The 19,202-nt window shown below is 45.8% G+C and overlaps 1 protein-coding gene across 1 annotated transcript in view; it reads right to left on the bottom strand.

Annotated features, from left to right (window-relative positions):
* The window catches only part of CRK (CRK proto-oncogene, adaptor protein), a gene marked incomplete at its 3' end in the record, with an annotated part of 738,569 nt that continues 719,367 nt past the window's right edge, over positions 1-19,202 (bottom strand). The window contains 1 exon segment of the mRNA XM_044054335.1: positions 1-374. Coding sequence (XP_043910270.1) covers positions 1-374 — 374 coding nt within the window.

Genomic DNA, 19,202 nt, shown 5'->3' with positions numbered 1-19,202 from the left:
TGTAGCAGAGCCAGGCCTGTACTTCTCGACATAAGGGACAGGTATCATGCCTCTTTTTCCTTCACTGTCCTGAGCATTCCACCACTGGTCCTCAGGCTTCTCCAGGATCTTCAAAATATCTCCTTTCTTAAAGGGAAGATCTTCATCATCATTTCCATTAAAGTCAAACAGAGCTTTGACATACTCTGCCTCTTCCTGCCTCAAGATTACTCCTGGTGATGTTAATGGTCCAACGGCAGGGTTAAACTGTCTGGATTTGGGAACAGGTTCTATTAATGTTGTAGTGTCCAAGTAATGAATTTTGTAGAATTCTAGCAATGCTGGTAAATTGTCAAATTCTTGATCGCCTATTCGAAATCTGGGTGGATTCAACCCTAAAAACAGAAGCAGAAATACAGTTAAGTGAATTGTAGTATATAGCACACAATTACAAAATCAGTTTTCAAAACTGACTAGAAATCAGACTGAACAAGATTAGGTATCTGATATTAGTATACCAAACAAAAGAAACAAGGGAGAAAAAAAAACACCATCTGTACTGACTTAGCCTGATAAGCAATCTGGCCACATCTTAAGCTGGGTTACCCAAAGAAAGTTATGCCAGACCGACACAGATTTCTTTGAATAATGTTTTTTTTTTTTTTTAAATTATGGCCTGAAACACACATTATACTTTAAGACCCTCTCCTTAAACCTTTACACATTTAACGTATTGATATCAACCATCATTGCAACTTCCCCTTTCCAATCATGCATCACATCTCCTTAATCTTCATTTCTGTGAGCACTGAATACCCGAAGAAAAAGGTATGCAACAGAAAATTTGACATTGGAGGATGCAGGGACAATCTTTACAACCGTATTTCTACTGTTCCAAAAAGTAGTGAAATGTTAGGAATGATTGTCTTTTTCGGCTTTTCCTGGTTAGGGGTCGCCACAGCGGAACTCTGGTCTGCTAATGATGGGCAGTAGATTTTTATGTGCTGGCTTGCCGGGCCTAACGCACAACCTTCAACGAAGGAACACCCATTCACGCATGTCTACACAGAAGACGCTCTGAGAATCGAACGGGCAACATCTGAGGCGACAACGCTACCGCAGCACCACAGATAACTTTCTGTATTCCCATCAGTAGTTTCAGTGTTATATATAGTGATTAACTGAGAAGAATTTTATGTAGCTTTTATTTATATATTTAAAAGGAAGTGTATGTTTACTGGTTTTGTCTTTTCAACTAATTGAATAATTTGTTAATGGGTATAAATTCACCTATTGTGTGTTGGTACTTGGTTCTGATGCAGTCTTATATAGGTGAACGCACTTAACCATACTGAACAAATTCTATTGGTTTTTAATACAGTTTGTGGTGCTTCAGAGTTACCACTATATGGATTCTTTTAGGATTTTCAGGCAGCATTACCCTAAAAGGCCACCGAAGCAGCCACTACACCAGTGAAACAAGTACTGGGAGTTGCAAATAATGCCATCCATATTTTTTTGCAAATAGTGTAAATGCATTTCGTTGAGCATCTGGAAAGGATGTCCTCAATAACTTTAACACCCTATTAAGACAGACTTTGCAAATGAAAATGGTCAAAGTCTTTGTTCCATTCAAGTAAAATCCAAGCTAAGGATATGCATATTACAAAGCATGCATTTCCAACTCCCAAATTTGTGCTCATTGTGGCAACCTAAGACATCAAATGACTCTGAAGCAACATTAAGCATGACAGCTTAGCTCCAAGTACCATTTTTTTTTTTTATTAGAACAAAATATATAGTTTGATAGAGCTTAAAACTCAGAACTCCTCACTTTAGTAATGGGTACTAAAAAGTAGTTACAAGTTAAAAGGAGAACCGCACCCAAAAACTGGGACAAAAACAAAACATTTTTCAGCAAACCTTGAACTTAATTTTCCAATTTTATATGCCAACATGGCTTATTCTGGTTTAATTTCTGTTAAGTTTTTTGGGTTTCTAGTACCATGGGTAGCATGATTTTGTTTTAGTCAATGAGTTTGCCTCCCTGATGTCATTTTAGACGGATCAAGAGAAATTTTATTGTGGTTCTCTCTCTCATCAGCTTACAACACTGCTGTGACTGCCTACTTTTGACTGTCTGGATCGATTCACATTTTTAAATTACTTTACCTCCTTTGATTTTTATTTGTGGCAATAGCAAATACAGCATTTTAGGAATGCTTGAATGATGGGCTTGAAAATATATTGAAGTAAATTGTTCTTTCAAAGTAACAACTCACTAGTTAAATGTTCATGAATGACAAATCTGATCCCTATGATTAACGTGTTACTTGAGCTCAGATGGTGTCTCTCGCATTCTCAATTTTTAATACTGTAAGATAGTCTCGGAGGTTAATCTTCCTTACCCTACTCAGTGGCTTGCCTCAAAACACAATGTAATACAAAAATGCTGTAACAAAACACCAGAAGAAAAACATGCACTTTTACAGAAAGCAAAGTGTAGAAAAAATACAAAATCAAATACAAAAAATTATTAGACAATATAAAAAGTGTAACTTGTGTTTTCTTGTTTATTTGCAATGGAAAAGACTGAAAGCCTTTCTATCGTTCAGACTCCAAACCACACTACTTATCAGAGGTGTAATGCTGGCAATCTGACAAGGTACACCTAAATGCCACTGTTTAAGATGCACTGATTTTTAGGCTCTGTGGTGGGGAATAAGTGACCTAACCTAATTACTCTGACACTGTTAGTAGCCTTCATGATGTGACAGATTAAAAGACAAGTGTTGGTAAGAGCAAACAGAAAAGTTCAAACATAAAACAAATGGAATTACTACTACATGACGCCTGTAATCCAACACTTCAACACTCCACATACAGGAAAAGCGAGGAAAATCACTTTGGGGGTGGAGTTAATAAGAAGTTATGTACTCACCATAACGTTCCATCTGAGTAGGTATCTTCATTTGTCTGCAACCTTTGGGATACGGATCCGATCTCGGATCAGAGCCGGCAACTTCTACCACAGCATAGATCCGAGCTCCTAGCTCCTCCCTTTACCCATAATCCCCTGCCAACCCTGACTGACCTCAGATCAAGTTTGCCCCATATAAGAACTTGCTAGTGCGTCCCAGAAGGGACTCATGCAAGACAACTCCTACTTGGAATCATATTGGTCAGGGGGAAGGTGGGTGGGATGGTTGCAGACAAATGAAGATACCTACTCAGATGGAACGTTATGGTGAGTACATAACTACTTAATCTGAAGTAGGCACTTCATTTGTCAGCAACCTTTGGGACAGAGTCCCCAGCTACCTGAATCTTGGGTGGCCTTCATGGAAGGATATTGTGGAGCACTGCAGAGCCAAAGGACGCCCTACCTCTGGAGACAACATCCAGTTTGTAATGGCTGATAAAAGTATGGGATGAAGCCCAAGTGGCTGCGGAACAAATATCATCCAAGGGAACCCTAGATCTAAAAGCAGCCGATGTAGCAACGGCCCTAGTAGAATGAGCGCGGACTCCCTGAGGTGCAGGCCTTCCCGAACTCTGATATGTTAAGAGAATACAACTAGCTATCCATCGTGACAGGGTAACTTTAGAAACCGACTTGCCTAAGTTGGTTTTGGCAAAGGAGACAAAACTGGTCGGATTGCCTATGACCTGCCGTTCGATGAATATAAAAGCACAGTTGTCTGTGCACGTCCAAAGAATGCAGCTTATATTCTCCTTTGTTCTGATAGTTGGAGAAGAACACGGGAAGATTAATAGATCGATTAATGTTTGCTTCAGAAGATACCTTAGGCAGAAAGACGGATTGATCCCGAGGTAAACTCTATCCTGATGGAAGGCCAAATACGGTGGTTTGACACAGAGCCTGAAGTTCCGAGACTTTTAGCTGAAGTAATGGCCACCAGAAAGGCAGTTTTCCAAGAGAGGTATTTGAGATCAACCGTGGCCGCCGGCTCGAAAGGGGGGCTTGTCAAGGCCTGTAGAACTAAAGATAACTCCCATGGGGGTACTACCTCCCTGACAGGAGGTCTGAGGAGGAAGGTACCCTTAAGGAAAGCTTTACAGAGCTTGGAGGTAATAAGAGGGCCAGACTCATGCCCTACATGATGGTGCGAAATCGCTGCTAGTTGCACCTTGACTGTAGAACAGCTAGCCCCCTGATGGTAAAGGGTAGTTAGAAATTCCAAAACCGATGTTAAAGGCACCGTAAAAGGATGTAAGTGACAGAGCTCAGCCCAGATGGAAAAGCGTTTCCACTTACTCCGATAGACCTTTCTGGTGGATGGCTTGTGTGCTGCTACTAGAATGGCTTTGACTGGTGAGGAGATTCCGGGAGTCCTTATCAGGAGTGGAACTGGAGCAACCAAGCAGTCAGCTTGAGGTTGACCAGGTTGGGGGTCGAAGACCCAGGGGGTGAGTAATGAGATCTGAAAGGGGATCCAAAATCCAGGGCTGATGAATCAGGTGAGACCATAGGTACGGGAACCACGTCTGACGAGGCCAGAATGGGGCAATGAGGATCATCTAGCTCCCCAACCGACTGGCTTTCTGTAAAAGTTTTAGCATCAGGGGGAGTGGAGGGTAAGCGTAAAGAAGACCGGGAGGCCAAGCATGTACTAGAGAGTCTCTCGGGGACTCCCCCAGAGGGGGGATTAGAGTGAAGTAACTGTTGCATTTGGTATTTGAGGGAGAGGCAAAAAGATCGCAACAGGGTTGCCCCCATTGGGCAAATATTCGCTCTGCTCCTAGAGGATTGAGAGACCATTCGTATGGGGTCAGGATTGTACGACTGAGCCTGTCTGCTAGGATGCTGGACCGTCCCAGAATGTGCATTGCAATGGGAAAGCGGTTGGTGGATATCGCCCATTCCCACACTCTCATGGCCTCGCGACAAAGAGGATAAGACCTGGTTCCCCCTTGTTTGTTGATGTACCAGACCACTGACATGTTGTCCGTTTGTACCTCAATCATCCCAATCGGAAGAAGGTCGTGAAGTGCCTGCAACGTCAAAAGCACCGCCCTCATCTCTAGGACATTGGTATGCAAGGAGGTCTCTGTCGTTCCACGTGCCTTGGACCGTTCTGCCTGAATAATGCCCCCACCCCACCCCAGGCGAGAAGCATCCGTGGTCACTGTGGCGATGGGAGGAGGCATCGAGAATGGGCGTCCCGTGTGGAGGCTCGGGGACTGGAGCCACCACACGAGCGACCTTCTGCAAAAGTCCTGTTTAGGGGAATGGGATGGTACAGGGGGGTGCGCGACAGGGACCATTGCACCTGAGGGGTCCACTGCAGGACCCTCATTCAGACGGGCCAAGGGCAGCAGAGAAATTGCTGCCGCCATGGACCCTAGAGCCCTCAGGATCAATTCCGCCGGTGGAGCTTGAAGTTGGAGGATGGCCTGTACATGCAACCTCAGGCTCTGAAGCCGATCTGAAGTCAGGAAAGCAAGTATTAGAGTCTGGAATCCAGTCTCGCCCCTATGAAATCTATTATCTGTGTAGGAGCCAGAGAGGATTTGGCCATGTTGACCATCAATCCTAGACGTGGAGCAAGATTGAGGAAGTAATCCCTGCATGAACAGAGCAGATGCCTTGTTGGGGGCGGTAAGGAGCCTGTCGTCCAGGTACAGAAAGACCTGAATTCCCTGGAGTCTCAGGTGGGCCGCTATTGCCGCTAAGACTTTGGTGAACACCCTGGGGGCTGAGGCGAGACCGAAGGGGAGGGCCCTGAACTGAAAGTGACTGGCTCCCAGCCGGAAGCGGAGAAACCACCTGGAACATCTGTCCACTAGAATGTGATTGTGCTCGATGGACCTCAAGGATGCGTACTTCCAATCGTTCTCCCGTAACAGGAGGAGAATGGATTGCAGCGTGACTATCCGGAACTTTTCTTTGGGTACTGCCAAGGTTCAAGAGAGAGAGGTAGAGGATGTGCCTCAAGCCCCCCGTCTTTTTTGGCACCAGAAAGAACCTGGAGTAAAACCCTGATCCGAGCTGATCTGGGGGGACCGGTTGGATAGCTCTTTTTTGTAAAAGCTGCTGAATTTCTGTAGCAGCCGCCTCCCTCTGATTGGGTGGTACGTCGGGGAGGCTTCTGGTTTTGGGGGTTACAATAAAGGGAATTTGGTAACCTCTGGATAGGATGCGAAGCACCCAGCGATCTGTTATGGACTCCCACATTGCTAGGTGCCTCAAACCCTCCCCCACCCCACCCCGAGTGCCTCCAGAGTGGAGCAGCCGGGCAACCCCTCAGGGGTTCTGCGTGGGCCTCTCAGAGAAGGGTTCTCTGGACCCAAAATTCCTGGGATCCCCTCTGCCTCTAGAGCGGCATCCTCCCTGTCCTCCTCTGCCACGAGAGGACTGGTTATCCGGAGCAGACTGGGATTGATACGATTTCCGGAACCACATCTTCTGACCCTTTTGGTTCTTGGAAAGGACCTCTGGGGAGCAGAGAAGCGGACTCCGACGGCAGACGTCTTCCCGTCTTTCTCGCTCTGGACTAAAGTGTCACAAACGGTTTTTCCAAACAGAGCAGAACCAAAGGGGGCATTCGTGAATGACGCCTTAAAGGGTTCCGAGAAGTCACAATGTCGGAGCCAGGCTTGTCGCCTCATGACCAGGCAGACTCCACCAGCTCTAGCGGCTCCCTCAGTGGCGTGAGACAAAAGCCGCATAGAGGTGTTAGAAATGGACCGTAGAGTGGACATTCGGGAGGAGTACAGTTGTTTATCCCCTTCAGACATGGACTCTGGGGGGGAGGCAGCGTATTCTTTTATTAGATCCTGCTGCATCCGGATGACATGTGCCATATAGTCCAGCGCCCTCACAGAGAAGGTTGCTGAACTGAAGGCCCGCTTCCCAAGGCGGTCCATCGCATGAGACTCTTTGCTCAGTGGGTGGACCGTGGGGCTCTCCTGAGCCAACTCTCTTGGTGGCCGCCACCAACATGGCATCCACAGGGGGACCTCTGCTCCAATGGGTTCTCTCTGCGGGGGCACTCAAGATCCTGTCCGGGCACTTGGGGACTGGCTCTACAGTGTCCGGCTCCCTCCAAGCCCTGGTGGTGATAAGGTCCACCAGGGGGTCAGGGGGGACACCCAAGAGGTAGATGGCCCTGCTTCGAACACCTCTAGGAATACGGACTCATCGGAGGAAGACTTGGGGGCAGACCAACCCCCCCTGATCCTAAGCATTTCCATGATGTCTCCAAAGGAGACATCCTCGGGGGGGGGGGTGACCTTGGGGAGCCTTCCCCTTCATCTAAGTCCGTATCTTCCGTAAGGGACTCGGGGGAGTCCACGTGCCTCCTCTTACACTTAGACTTGTGAGGAACCTCCTCGGGGGGGGGGGGGGGGCTGTCCAAGGAAGTCTCACCAGCAATGTCATGTTCCGAAGGAAAACCCCGAGGCGCTGAAGCAGGCTGCCCCAAAGGCCGGGTGATGGGAGCCTGGACCAGCTGAGAGGGTGTGCAGGGGGGAGCTGAAGCCAGGACCAGAGGCCCGGATGCACTCAACAGTGCCCTCTCCACCGCAGCGAAAGCAGAGGGGGAGCCGCCCTCGATCGGAGAGAGTCGCCTCCCACCCGGATCCGAACCGGGGACCAGACCCGGGGCAGAGACCATCGGATCCGAAGGACCCGCGTGCTCCAACAGGGACGGAGCCAAAGGCACACGGAATCCCTCGGATATGAAGCTCGGCCCGCAGCTCTGAGAGGTCGGGGCCTCTGACATTTTTAAATAAAGGAAAAAACACACTCACTAGGCCCCTACACACACCACACACACTACGACCAGCGAGGAAGGGAGGAGAAAAAGGACCACAAAAATAAATTTAGTTAGATAAAAAAGGGCTATAGGGGTACCTAACCACTCCTCACAGCAAAAGAAAAAAGGAAGAAAATGGAAATTTTTTCCTCACAAAGTTTCGATAAACCAGGAGCTCAGGAACCTAGCTTGTAGCGCGGCAAACTAGATCTGAGGTCAGTCAGGGTTGGCAGGGGATTATGGGTAAAGGGAGGAGCTAGGAGCTCAAATCTATGCTGTGGTAGAAGTTGCCGGCTCGGATCCGTATCCCAAAGGTTGCTGACAAATGAAGTGCCTACTTCAGATGTACAGTTGTGTACACTTACCATAAATGTAGATGTTAGAGTGTATTCACTGTTGCAGTCATTACACATTTGGGTAATCCTGCTGGCAGATTGCCCTCAGCTGGCCTGAATTCCAAAGTCTTGGGTCCTGCGTCGGCTGCTGTCGCCCCTTCCCTGACGTCAGGTCGTCAGGGGTATAAAAGCAGCAGACGACGCCATTTTCTTAAGTTTTTCTTGCCCCAGATGTCAGGTGCCCTCCCAAAAAGGGTTGCCAAAATTTAGATATGTATAATTGTATGCACCAATATGAAATTTACCTTCATCTACAAGCAAATACACCACATAGGTTGCAGAAATCAGAGAAGGAAAGATGGGTTCCATCAGAAGAAAAGGGAGTGGTGGGTGGGTAACCTGGACTGCAACAGTGAATACACTCGAACATCTACATTTATGGTAAGTGCACACAACTGTACTATTTTCTTCGTGTTTCACTGTTGGTCATTACATTTCGGTAGAGTCCCAAAGCTAAGGTTGGGAGGCTGGAGCTAAACAGCGTTAGGAGATGCTATGAGGCCCTGCAGAACTGCAGTGGCAAAGCCTGCCCTGGATTTAGAGTAGTACGGCAGAGGATAGTGCTTTGTAAAGGTGTGCACTGAACTCAAAGTAGCAGCCTCTAAAATGTCCTTGGTAGGTACTCCCCTGAGAAAGGCTGCAGCTCTGGTTGAGTGTGGCCTAATGCCCTTGGGTACTGGCTTGCCATGGTGTACATAGCAGAAATTAATGCAGTGGCCTATCCACTTTGAAAAAGTCTGCTTTGAGATAGCCTTTCCTTGTGATCCTGCAGCATGTCACTAATAATTGCTCTATCTTTCTGAAAACTTTGGTTCTGTCCAAGTAGAATCTAAGCTGTGTACGTACAAAGAATGCAGAATTCTCTCCCCCTTGTTCTGTGGATTTGGATAAAAGGTTGGCAGGTGAATAGTTTGGCTGAGAGCCACACTGGACACCACCTTAGGCATAAATGTTGGGTTTTGTCCTCAGAGACCCTGCCTGGATAAAAAAATGATAAAAGGTTCCACAGCCTTGAGTGCCTGTAGCTCTGAAACCTGTCTTGCAGAAGTTATTGCTAGGAGCAGAGCTGCTTTCCAAGATAAAAACTTTACATCAGCAGTAGCAGCTGGCTCAAAAGGAGGCAGAGTGAGTTCCAAGACATAGTTGAGGTCTCATGCAGGCATTGGTGATCTCCTTGGAGGTCTTAAATTTCTGGCTCCTCTGAGGTACTGCATTAATAAGGGATGAGAAAAGATTGGTGGCTCTACATTGTAATGAGCCGAAATGGCAGAGGAATGAATTTTAATAGATGAAAAAGATAGGCTTTTGTCCAGCATCTCAGTTAAGTATTGCAAAATCTGAGGAATATTTGGCACAGCTGTATCAGTTCCTTGTGCCTGGTTCCAAACACAGAATCTCTTCCATTTTCCAGCATAAGATTTTCTAGTACTAGGCCTTCTGGCTTCCAAAATGACATCCATCACAGCTTTACTGAGAGGTGTGTTTTGTATAACTACATTATTTGCCGTGCTGCCAGGTTTTAAAGTTCTGAGTTGGCTGTGCAGGATCTGACTGTTTTGCTGGGACAGTAGATGAGGTATATGAGGTAAGGTCCAAGCTGGGCATTGAGACAAGTTCCTTAATATTGGATACCAGTACTGGCAGGGCCAGTCTGGAGCAATCAGTATCATCTTTGGCTTCTCTGTCGGACCTTTAGGAGTACCTTGGGGAGGAGGAGAGGCAGAGGGGGAAATGCATATACTGATTAGGGCGTCCACTTTCCATGCTCGTCTGTGATAAATCCTTGTACAGAATCTTTTTAGTTGGTTGTTCTGAGGGGAGGCAAATAGATCTATGTCCGGGCATCCCCATTTCCTCGTTATCATGCTGAAGACTTGTGGATCCAGGTGCCACTCGTGGGGATCCATGAGGTTTCTGCTTAGTTAGTCTGCCAGAGTATTTTTCCTTCCTGGCAGGAACTGTGCCTGCAGATGTACTTCGTAAGTCAATGCTGTGTCCCACAAAGCCATGGCTAGTCTGCAAAGGGGGTAAGAATGTGTGCCCCCCTGCTTGTTTATATACCTCATGACCGTGGTGTTGTCCATCTTTATCAGTTGTTGTCCTGGATGAAGTAGGTCCTTGAAGGCTGTCAGGGCATTTTGAACTGCTAGCATCTCTTTTATTGATATGTAGATGCATTTGGTTTGAGGTCCATGTGCCCTGAATGCATCTTCCTGCCATGTGGGCCCCCCAGGCATAATCTGATGCATCCGTTGTTAGTGTCTGCCTGGCTGGGGGTAATGTGAATGGTTGTCCCTTGTTTTGGTGACAAGCCTTTGCCCACCATCGAAACTCGTGTTGCAGGCGGGGAATGAGAGTAATCAGTTTCCAGGCTGTGGCAATGTTGAGTCCAAACACTTTTTAGGTACCATTGAAGTTTCCTCATATGCAGTCTTGCATATGGAATTAGTAGGATGCAGGATGCCATGAAGCCCAAAGCCTGCAGAATTTTTCTTGAAGATAACTGGGCCTTTGCCAACATTTTGAAATAGGTAGTCAGATGCCTTTGTCTGGCGTCAGATAAGCCATCTGGGCAGTTGTATTTAAGCTTGCACCCAGGAATATTATTGCTCGAGAGGGTACTAGTTTTGACTTCTTTTCGTTGAATGTGTACCCTAGACATGTTAGAAGTCTTCACAAACGCCAGATGCTGTAGAAGAATGTCCTTGTTCTCTGCTTGAATTAGACAAGTCGTCCAAGTAAGGATATATTTGTATTCCTCTGTCTGCAGAATGCAATTACTGGTGCCAGGCACTTTGTAAAGACCCTGGGCACAGTAGATAAGCCAAAAGGCAGTGCAGAGAATTGGTAATGCATTGAGCCAGCCTTTAATCTGAGGTATCTTCTGCATATTTTTCTGACTGGGACATGCAGGTATGCCTCTTAGGTTTAAAGTCACAAGCCAAGCTTTCTTGCCCAGCATGGGCAGAAGCTGCTGCAAAGTCAACATCTTGAATTTTGGTATATCCAGGAATGTGTTCAAAATGGATAGGTCCAGTATTGGCCTCCAGGTCTTGTCCTTTCTGGATACCAAGAACAGACTTGAGTAAAATCCTTGTCCCTGCTCTTGCTCTGGTACTTGATGTCCATGAGGGATAAGACTTGTTTTTGTGCCTCCACCCATTGATTTGGCAGATCTGGCCAGCCGTTTGCCTTTGGCAGGGTATGGAAATGGAACTTTCAGCCTTGTGACACGATATTTAGGACCCACTTGCCCTGGGTTATGTGCCAATTTTGAGAAAAAAGTGCTAATTTTCCCCCTAAGGGTGCTGCCAGGATTTAAGTGCTTGGTGCAGGCAGGGGGAAGTCATTGGGACTGTTTCCTGTATGGTTGTGATTTGTCTTCTCCAACTTTGGAGGTAGAAGCCCACCATTGCTTTGAGCGGTATGAACCTTGCGCCTGGGGTCTGCCTCTAGGGCGTCTGGACCTGCCTCTGAGGTCTGACACTGGAAAGGACCAATTCTTTGTAACCAGTGTCTACTAAACCTAGGTGGCTATAGTTGTAAAAAATCTTTTGACCGTTTGCATAGATTTAGCTTTGTCCTCCATTTTCTTTAACACCTCTTCTGCCTTACCAGCAAACAAAGTATCATGTTGTAAAGGTGCATCTAATAATTTAACTAACATGATCAGGCAGATTTTGTTCCTTTAACCAGACATGCCTCCTAATTACAGAACCTCTAAGTGCGGCCCTGCAGGAGGCCTCTAAAGAATCAAGACCACATTGCAAAGTATGTTTTTCAACTTGTTCAGCTGTATGCAATAAATCCTGCATTTCCTTCTTTTCTGCACATTCAGAGTTTAACATTTTCTGTTTAAGCAATGCCATGACATGTTGCTGATATTTGAGCATATGAAACTGACAGTTTTAAGGCCCTTATAGCCAAGGTAGCAGATGTGTAAACCTTTTTTCCCCCTCTATCCAGTGCCCTAGAATCTTTGTCAGAGGAGGTAGGGTTTTTTGCAGCCGAAGCCTTAACTCCTTTGGGACCCTGAGAAATAGTTTCTGGGTCTACAGCAGGGTTTTTAAAAAAGGAATTTATGAGAGTCATGAACCCTGTAATATCGGTCAGGCTTAACAGGAGCTGGAGGGTAAGGAGTCAGGGGTAAGACTAGACTCCGAAAACACATCTACAATGTCTAACACAGGTGGGATGGCTAGTGGCTTAAAAGGAAATCCCAGAGCCTCTTTTTAGATTCTGAAAAATCTTGGCTCTCTCAGTGGAAATGCTCCCTCATGGTATGTAAGGTTTCCCCAAAAGAATAGTCCTCTGGAGAAGCTGAAGGTATAGATTCTTCAGCATCAGAATCCTCATAGGGGGGAGAGGATATTCCTGATCAGAAGAAATGGAAACCTGATCTGAAGATTCATAGTCAGTCTCTTGCCTAGGCCTCTTATCAGGAAGGGGATGGGTACCCCTGATCAAGGTAATCAAGTCTTCGGACATTTTGAGCATCTGTTTTTTTAGAGGCCTGACCACATGGCTCTTGAGTTTCATTGCTTTGGAAGGTGCTTTAGTCTTTGCCTTTGAAGATGAAGTTTGTCTGATGTAAAAGATGTTTAGGTCTGAATACACCCTCAGAAGCCAGTGCCTGCTCAGTGGCTCCGGACCCATCTGAAGATATAATATCAGAGGCTCCAAATACCTTGAGTTTCCAGAGGCATAGCAGACTCCACGTGGGAGTCGGTAGCAGGCTGCGACTCTAAAGTAGCAGGCATCAGGGGCTGCGAAAGCACCTCACTGAGGACAGGCGACTGGCTTAGGAGAACCTTCGGTTTTGGGCCTCTGTAGACTCTTTCATTTTCTTTGCATTTTTTGTGAACTCCGGTAGTTGGAAGGCTATCAGACGACATTTCTGGATAATTAAACTGGCGTCCAAAATAGTTTAAAGCAAATTCATACAGACGCTTAGTGTGTTGGTTAAATCTAGCACAAAACAGACAACCAGAAACTTTGTGATCAGGGCCTAGGCAAGGAATACAGTAAGAATGAAAATCCTTATGAGGTATTTGCTTCCCACAAGAAATACAATTAACTTTTTCTGACATCGGTCTGGAGCAAGAAAAAAAAGTTTCCCCAACGGGGTACTTAGCTTTACTGAAGACTTCGGATCTGAAACTAACGAAAATATCAGGAGTCGGCTGACCGGCACTTGCTAACTGCTTCTGCTTCGGGCACCCCGCGGCAAGAAAGACTGAAGAAAATGGCATTGGCTGCTTTTTATACCTCTGATGTCAGGGAAGGGGTGACAGCAGCTGACGCAGGACCCAAGACTTTGGAATTCAGGCCGGCTGAGGGCAACCTGCCAGCAGGATTACCCAAATGTAATGACTGCAACAGTGAAACACGAAGAACATTTTTCATGAACAGAAAAGGAAAATTATTTACCATAATGATAGATCAGTGTTTTCTCAGTCTGGTTCAACCTGTGGGTTATTAAATCAAACTCTAATCCAAGACTGGCCATACTACAAAGACTTCAGCAAGCAGCTCAGCTTCAGGTTGAATCCAGACAGAAAAGGCAACATTTTGGTGTCTGAAAGGGATTAGAATTATATCCTCCACGATGTCATGATGAGGTGCTAACAAGTGGAAAAGAAGCAGCGAAGCCTTTGAGAGTCAGCAAGTCCACTTTGTGTGGTAACTTGTGATGATGACCCCTGGTTAGATTATGAAGGAGCCTGAGCTGTTTGCTTGGAAAGAAAGCAAAAAGGTCTACTTGAGGACTACCCCATTGGTGGACTACGCCCAAGACCACCACCACTGATGAGCATCAATCAGCAAGGGCTTCCATGGACCTGCTCAAAGAATCCATAACATTGCCCTAGGATGGAATTCAAACTGCTTGTAGGAACAGATTTAATTTTACAACTTGGTCCCAAGCCAAAACAGCCAGCCTGTGCAGGTGGTAGAAATTTGCCCCCCCTTTGATATGAGACAGGATTGTGGTGTTATTCATGAAAATCTACAGGGGCTGTGGATTTCACATGTGAAAGAAAATCCATAGTTTTAATGAGGGCCCTTTACACTAATGTGCTCCCTCCTGGATTGCCAAGGAGCCTGTCCATTTACCCCAAACTAGATCCCCAAACGAAGACTGGACGGTGCAATGGTGCAGCAGTCGCATTGTCACCTCACAGCAAGAGGTACTGGTTAAATTCTCAGCTGGGGTGCCTTCTGTGCAGAGTCTGCATGTCCTTCCTGTGTTTGTGTGGGCTTCCTCCCACATTACAAAGACATGCATCTGGAGTGTTTCTCCCCAGGCTTCCACTGAAAACTGGCTTTGTTCCAAGTTGGACTCTCCCGGTAAACAAATGTTAAATAATCTTATGCATTTGTATGAAGTTCCAGAGTGAGAACAGTTGGTTTGAAAGGGAAACATATGCTGATAAGACAGATCCACCACTGAAACTTTTCAGAAAAGGCAAGAGAATTTGAGTATGTAATGGGTGACAATGTTGAGATGAAAGCGAGACCTTGGATATCGCTGGATCTTCACATGAAGTTTGGCAAGGGGAACCATGGGAATGAACTCCAAAGCCCTTGGAATGTCCCTTGGAGGAAAAGGAAGAGGAACCAAAAAGTACATGGAGAGAGAATCTGAGCTTTCTTCTGTGGGAGAAAAACTGCCATATGATGGGTTTCCAGTCTACATACAAAGGGAAAAAACAGATCCTAGGAAGTCAAAGCAGACTAGAGGTGGTCTGGATAAGAAGGTTGTCCAAGTATGGAGATTTGGATTCCATGAGTTCTGCAAAAGAACCAACAGCTGGAGCCAAACACGTTTTGAAAATCCTGGGGGCATTAAAGTGTGATGAGCAAGCAGAGAACAGTACAGTTTTGTACCTACCATAAATGTAGATGTTAGAGTGTTCACCCTGCTGCAGTCATCACACTTGGGTTATCCTGCAGTCAGGCGGTCCCTGCAGTCGGCCCGAATTGAATCCCAAAGCTAAGGAGGGGAGGTGGAGTCAAACAGGGTTAGAAGAGGCTAGTAGGCCCTGCAAAACTGCAGTGGCAAAACCAGCTTTAGTCTTAGAGTAAAGAGGTAAGTGATCGTGTTTGGTGAAGGTGTGCACTGAACTCCAAGTAGCAGCTTCCAGAATATCCTTGGTTGGCAATCCCCTGAGAAAGGCTGCTGATGTAGCTGTAGCCCTGGTGGAGTGGGACCTAATGTTAGCAGGTACTGGTTTCCCATGATGTGTGTAGCAGAAACGTATGCAATGTCCTATCCATTTAGAAATGGTTTGAGATGGCTTTTCCTTGTGATCCTGTAGCATAGGCTACAAAGAGCTGGTCAGTTTTTCTGAAAGCCTTAGTTTTATCCAAGTAGTAACGTAATTGCCTGTGAATGTCCAAGGAGTGCAGGAGTCTTTCTCCTTTGTTCTGGGGATTTGGGAAGAAGATGGGCAAGTGAATGGTTTGGTTTAGGGCCACACTGGATACCACCTTTGGCATAAAGGAAGGATTAGTTCGTAGAGAAACTGTCTTGATGAAAAATGAGGAAAGGTTCCACTGCCATTAGTGCCTGTAGCTCTGAGACTCTTCTAGCTGAGGTTATTGCTAGAAGTAGGGCAGTTTTCCATGAAAGAAATTTTAAATCAATTGAAAAAGCTGGTTCAAAGGACGGCAGTGTAAGCTTTTCCAGGACAAAGTTGAGATCCCAAGTAGGTGTTGGAGCTCTTCTTGGCGGTCTTAAGTTCTTAGCCCCCTCTGAGGTACTGTCTTAGGAGTGGATGTGAAAATAAAGGAGGATCCGTGCTGTAATGAGCTGAAACTGCTGAGGCGTGGATCTTAATAAATGAAAAGGAAAGTCCTTTGTGTAACATCTCAGTTAAATATTGTAGAATCTGAGGAATGTTCGGCTCCAGGGGATTTAGGTCTTTAGCCTGGTTCCAGGAGCAAAATCTTTTCCATTTGTCTGAATAGGTTTTCCTGGTGCTGGACCTCCTGAATGACATCCAGAACAGCTTTGGATAAAGGTGTTGGCTGGTTGTTTAGGTAATTTGCCATGCAGCCAGGTTTAAAGTCTTGAGCTGGCTGTGTAGAATCAGATTGTCTCGCTAGGTGAGGAATGTGTGGCAAAATCCATGGTGGGCCCTGGGCCATGGTCCTTAAAATTGGGTACCAATGTTGGCGTGGCCAATCTGGTGCAACGAAAATCATTTGTGGCCTCTCTAATCTGACTTTCAGCAGTACCTTTGCTAGAAGAGGCAGTGGAGGGAAGGCATAGACTGTTAATGTTTTCCAACTGAATGAGAGAGCGTATTTTTGAAGTTGGTGGTTGCGGGGGCTTGCAAACAGATCCATGTCTGGGCGTCCCCATTTTTGAGCCATCATTGCAAATACTTGTGGATCTAGTTTCCATTCGTGTGGATCCATGATGTTTCTGCTTAGGTCATCTGCCAATGTGTTTTTCTTCCTGGCAGGAATTGTGCTTGTAATCGAACCTGGTAAGAGTGCAGTGTTCCACAAGGTCACTGCTTGCCGGCATAGAGGGTAGGAATGTGTGCCCCCTTGCTTATGTACCACATAACTGTGGTGTTGTCTGTCCTTAATAGTAGTTGTCCTTGAAAGCTGTTAGACACCTGCATATCAGTCAAAAAGAAATGCTAGCAGTGCAGAATGCCCTCTGATTTGTAGTCCATTTGCCCTGAATGCACTGTCCTGCCATGTGTGCTCCCCAGGCCTAGTCCGATGCATCTGTTGTCAGTTTGCCTGGCTGTGGGTAAGGTGAAAGGCTGACCCTTGCTGAGGTGACTAGCTGTGCCCACCATAGAAACTCCTGTTGAAGGCAGGGAATGAGTGGAATCATTGTTTCCAGGCTGTGCTGAGTCCATACACTTTTCAGGTACCATTGTAATCTCCTCATATGCAGTTTTGCAAATATTAGTAGAATGCAAGATGCCATGAATCCCAAGGCCTGCAGAATTTTTCTTGCAGGGAGTTGGGTCTTTGTTGCCATTATTTTGAAATATTGAGTCAGTTGTCGTCGTTTGTCTGGCGTGAGATAAGCCATCTGGGCCATTGTATCCAAGCTGGCACCCAGGAAACTGATGTTTTGTGAGGGCACAAGTTTTGATTTCTTTTCGTTTACTGTGTACCCTAGGCAACTTAGAAGGTGTTTGACAAATGCCAGATGCTGTAAAAGAATGTCCTTGCTTTCTGTTTGAATAAGACAGTCGTCCAGGTATGGGTATATTTGAATTCCTCTGTCTGCAGTATGCAATTACTGGTGCCAGGCATTTTGTGAAGACTCTGGGCGCAGCAGATAAGCCAAAGGGCAGTGCAGAGAATTGATAATGTGTTGAACCTGAAATGAAGCGGAGGTATGTTCTGCAACTTTGTCTGATAGGGACATGCAGGTGTGCCTCCTTGAGGTCCAAAGTGACTAGCCAAGCATTCTTGCCCAGCATGGGAAGAAGCTGCTGTAGTGTTAGCATCTTGAATTTTGGTACTTGCAGACAGGTGTTCAGAATTGAAAAATCCAGAATGGGTCTCCATGCTTTGTCCTTTCTTGGAACTAGGAAGAGTAGAGTAAAATCCTTGTCCCTGCTCCTGTGTAGGTACCTGTTGAATGGCTCTCATGTTCATGAGAGCTGTAATTTGTTTTTGTGCCTCTGCCCATTGATTTGGTGGCAGGTTTGGCATCCCTTTGATCCTTGGTAAGGTATGAAAGTGGAATCTGTATCCTTGAGAGACTATGTTTAGAACCCATTTGTCTTTTGTGATGTGCCAGTTGTCTGCAAAAAAATGCTAGTTTTCCTCCCAAGGGTGTTGCCAAGAGAGATTTGCTTGGTAGTTTGAGGATAGAGTCATTGTGTCTGCCTTCTGTTAGCTTGGGGCCTACCTTCTCCTCCTTTCTGGGTAGCAGAAGAGAGAGAAACCTGGTCAGAGTATGCATAATCCACCTCTTGTCTTGGTCTTTTATCAGGAGGGGGGGTAATTAAATCTTCAGCCATCTTAAGCATCGGTTTCTTAGGCATGGGGCCTTGACCTGTTGACTGATTAACAGTTTTCTTAGGTTTTAAAGCAGTTTTAAGTTTAGCATAAGATTTAATGGTGAGTGTAGTCGGTCTGAAGACACCTTGTGTAACCGAAGGTGTTTCCTCTCCACCGGTGTCTAAATCTGCTCTGGTGTCGGTAGGTAGCTGCGGCCTAGTAGACTCCGCGTGGGAGTCTGCAGCTGTCTGGGATTCCAGCTCTGCAGTCGTCAAGGGCTGCGTAGGCGCCTCACTGAAAACCGGAGAACCGGCGACAGGCCCAGCTGAGGCCTGGCTTATTCCTAGGCTGCCTGTCCTTATCCTTGCGTTTAAGAATTGCGGTCATCGGCTGCTCCGACGGCATGATATAATTTAATTTCCTACCAAAATAATGCCATGCGAAATCAAAACGGCATTTGATAGTGCGTTTATTAAACCTAGCGCAAAACCGACCTGAGCAATGTGGGATACTAATGTTTTATTGCGTTTTTCTATGATGAAATTTTCATAGTTTATGACAGTTTAAAATGATGTTGCTGTTTTACAATAACAGGAAATACAATTCTCGGCTACTGTTGAATGCTAAGCACCATTTAAAATGTTTAATTATTTAATTGTATATCTTGCCCAATCAATTTGGGATGCTGATTAGGATCCTAATTACTTAATAATGGTTTGGAAGTACTATATAAGAGCTTTTGCATTTTACATAATTTAGATCTGAAGAAGCGTACAGTGTGTACGAGAAAGCGCTCATCTTTCCTGTCCTTTTTGGTTACAATAAAGAAGTGTTTTGTCTGCTATACCATCGTGGAGTTCCTCATTCCTGTTTTTTCTACTATATATTTTTGCATTTGGAGGTGAGGACCTTGGAGGTTTTATTGCTGGGATTGTGTTACGTATACTTTTCCTTTATTTATCCCTGGCTAACCACACGCGATGGATACAAGCACAATTGAGCTGGACTATGTCCCTAATAAATCGAAACGGCAATGGAACAGCCTACTGGAATCTAAAGAGAA

This window comes from Protopterus annectens, chromosome 13.part0 (genome assembly GCF_019279795.1).
Source record: "Protopterus annectens isolate FY-2018-M chromosome 13.part0, PAN1.0, whole genome shotgun sequence".
Classification (NCBI taxonomy): domain Eukaryota; kingdom Metazoa; phylum Chordata; order Ceratodontiformes; family Protopteridae; genus Protopterus; species Protopterus annectens.
The sequence above is the reverse complement of the archived record's forward strand: the minus strand, read 5'-3'. Positions and strand labels throughout refer to the sequence as shown.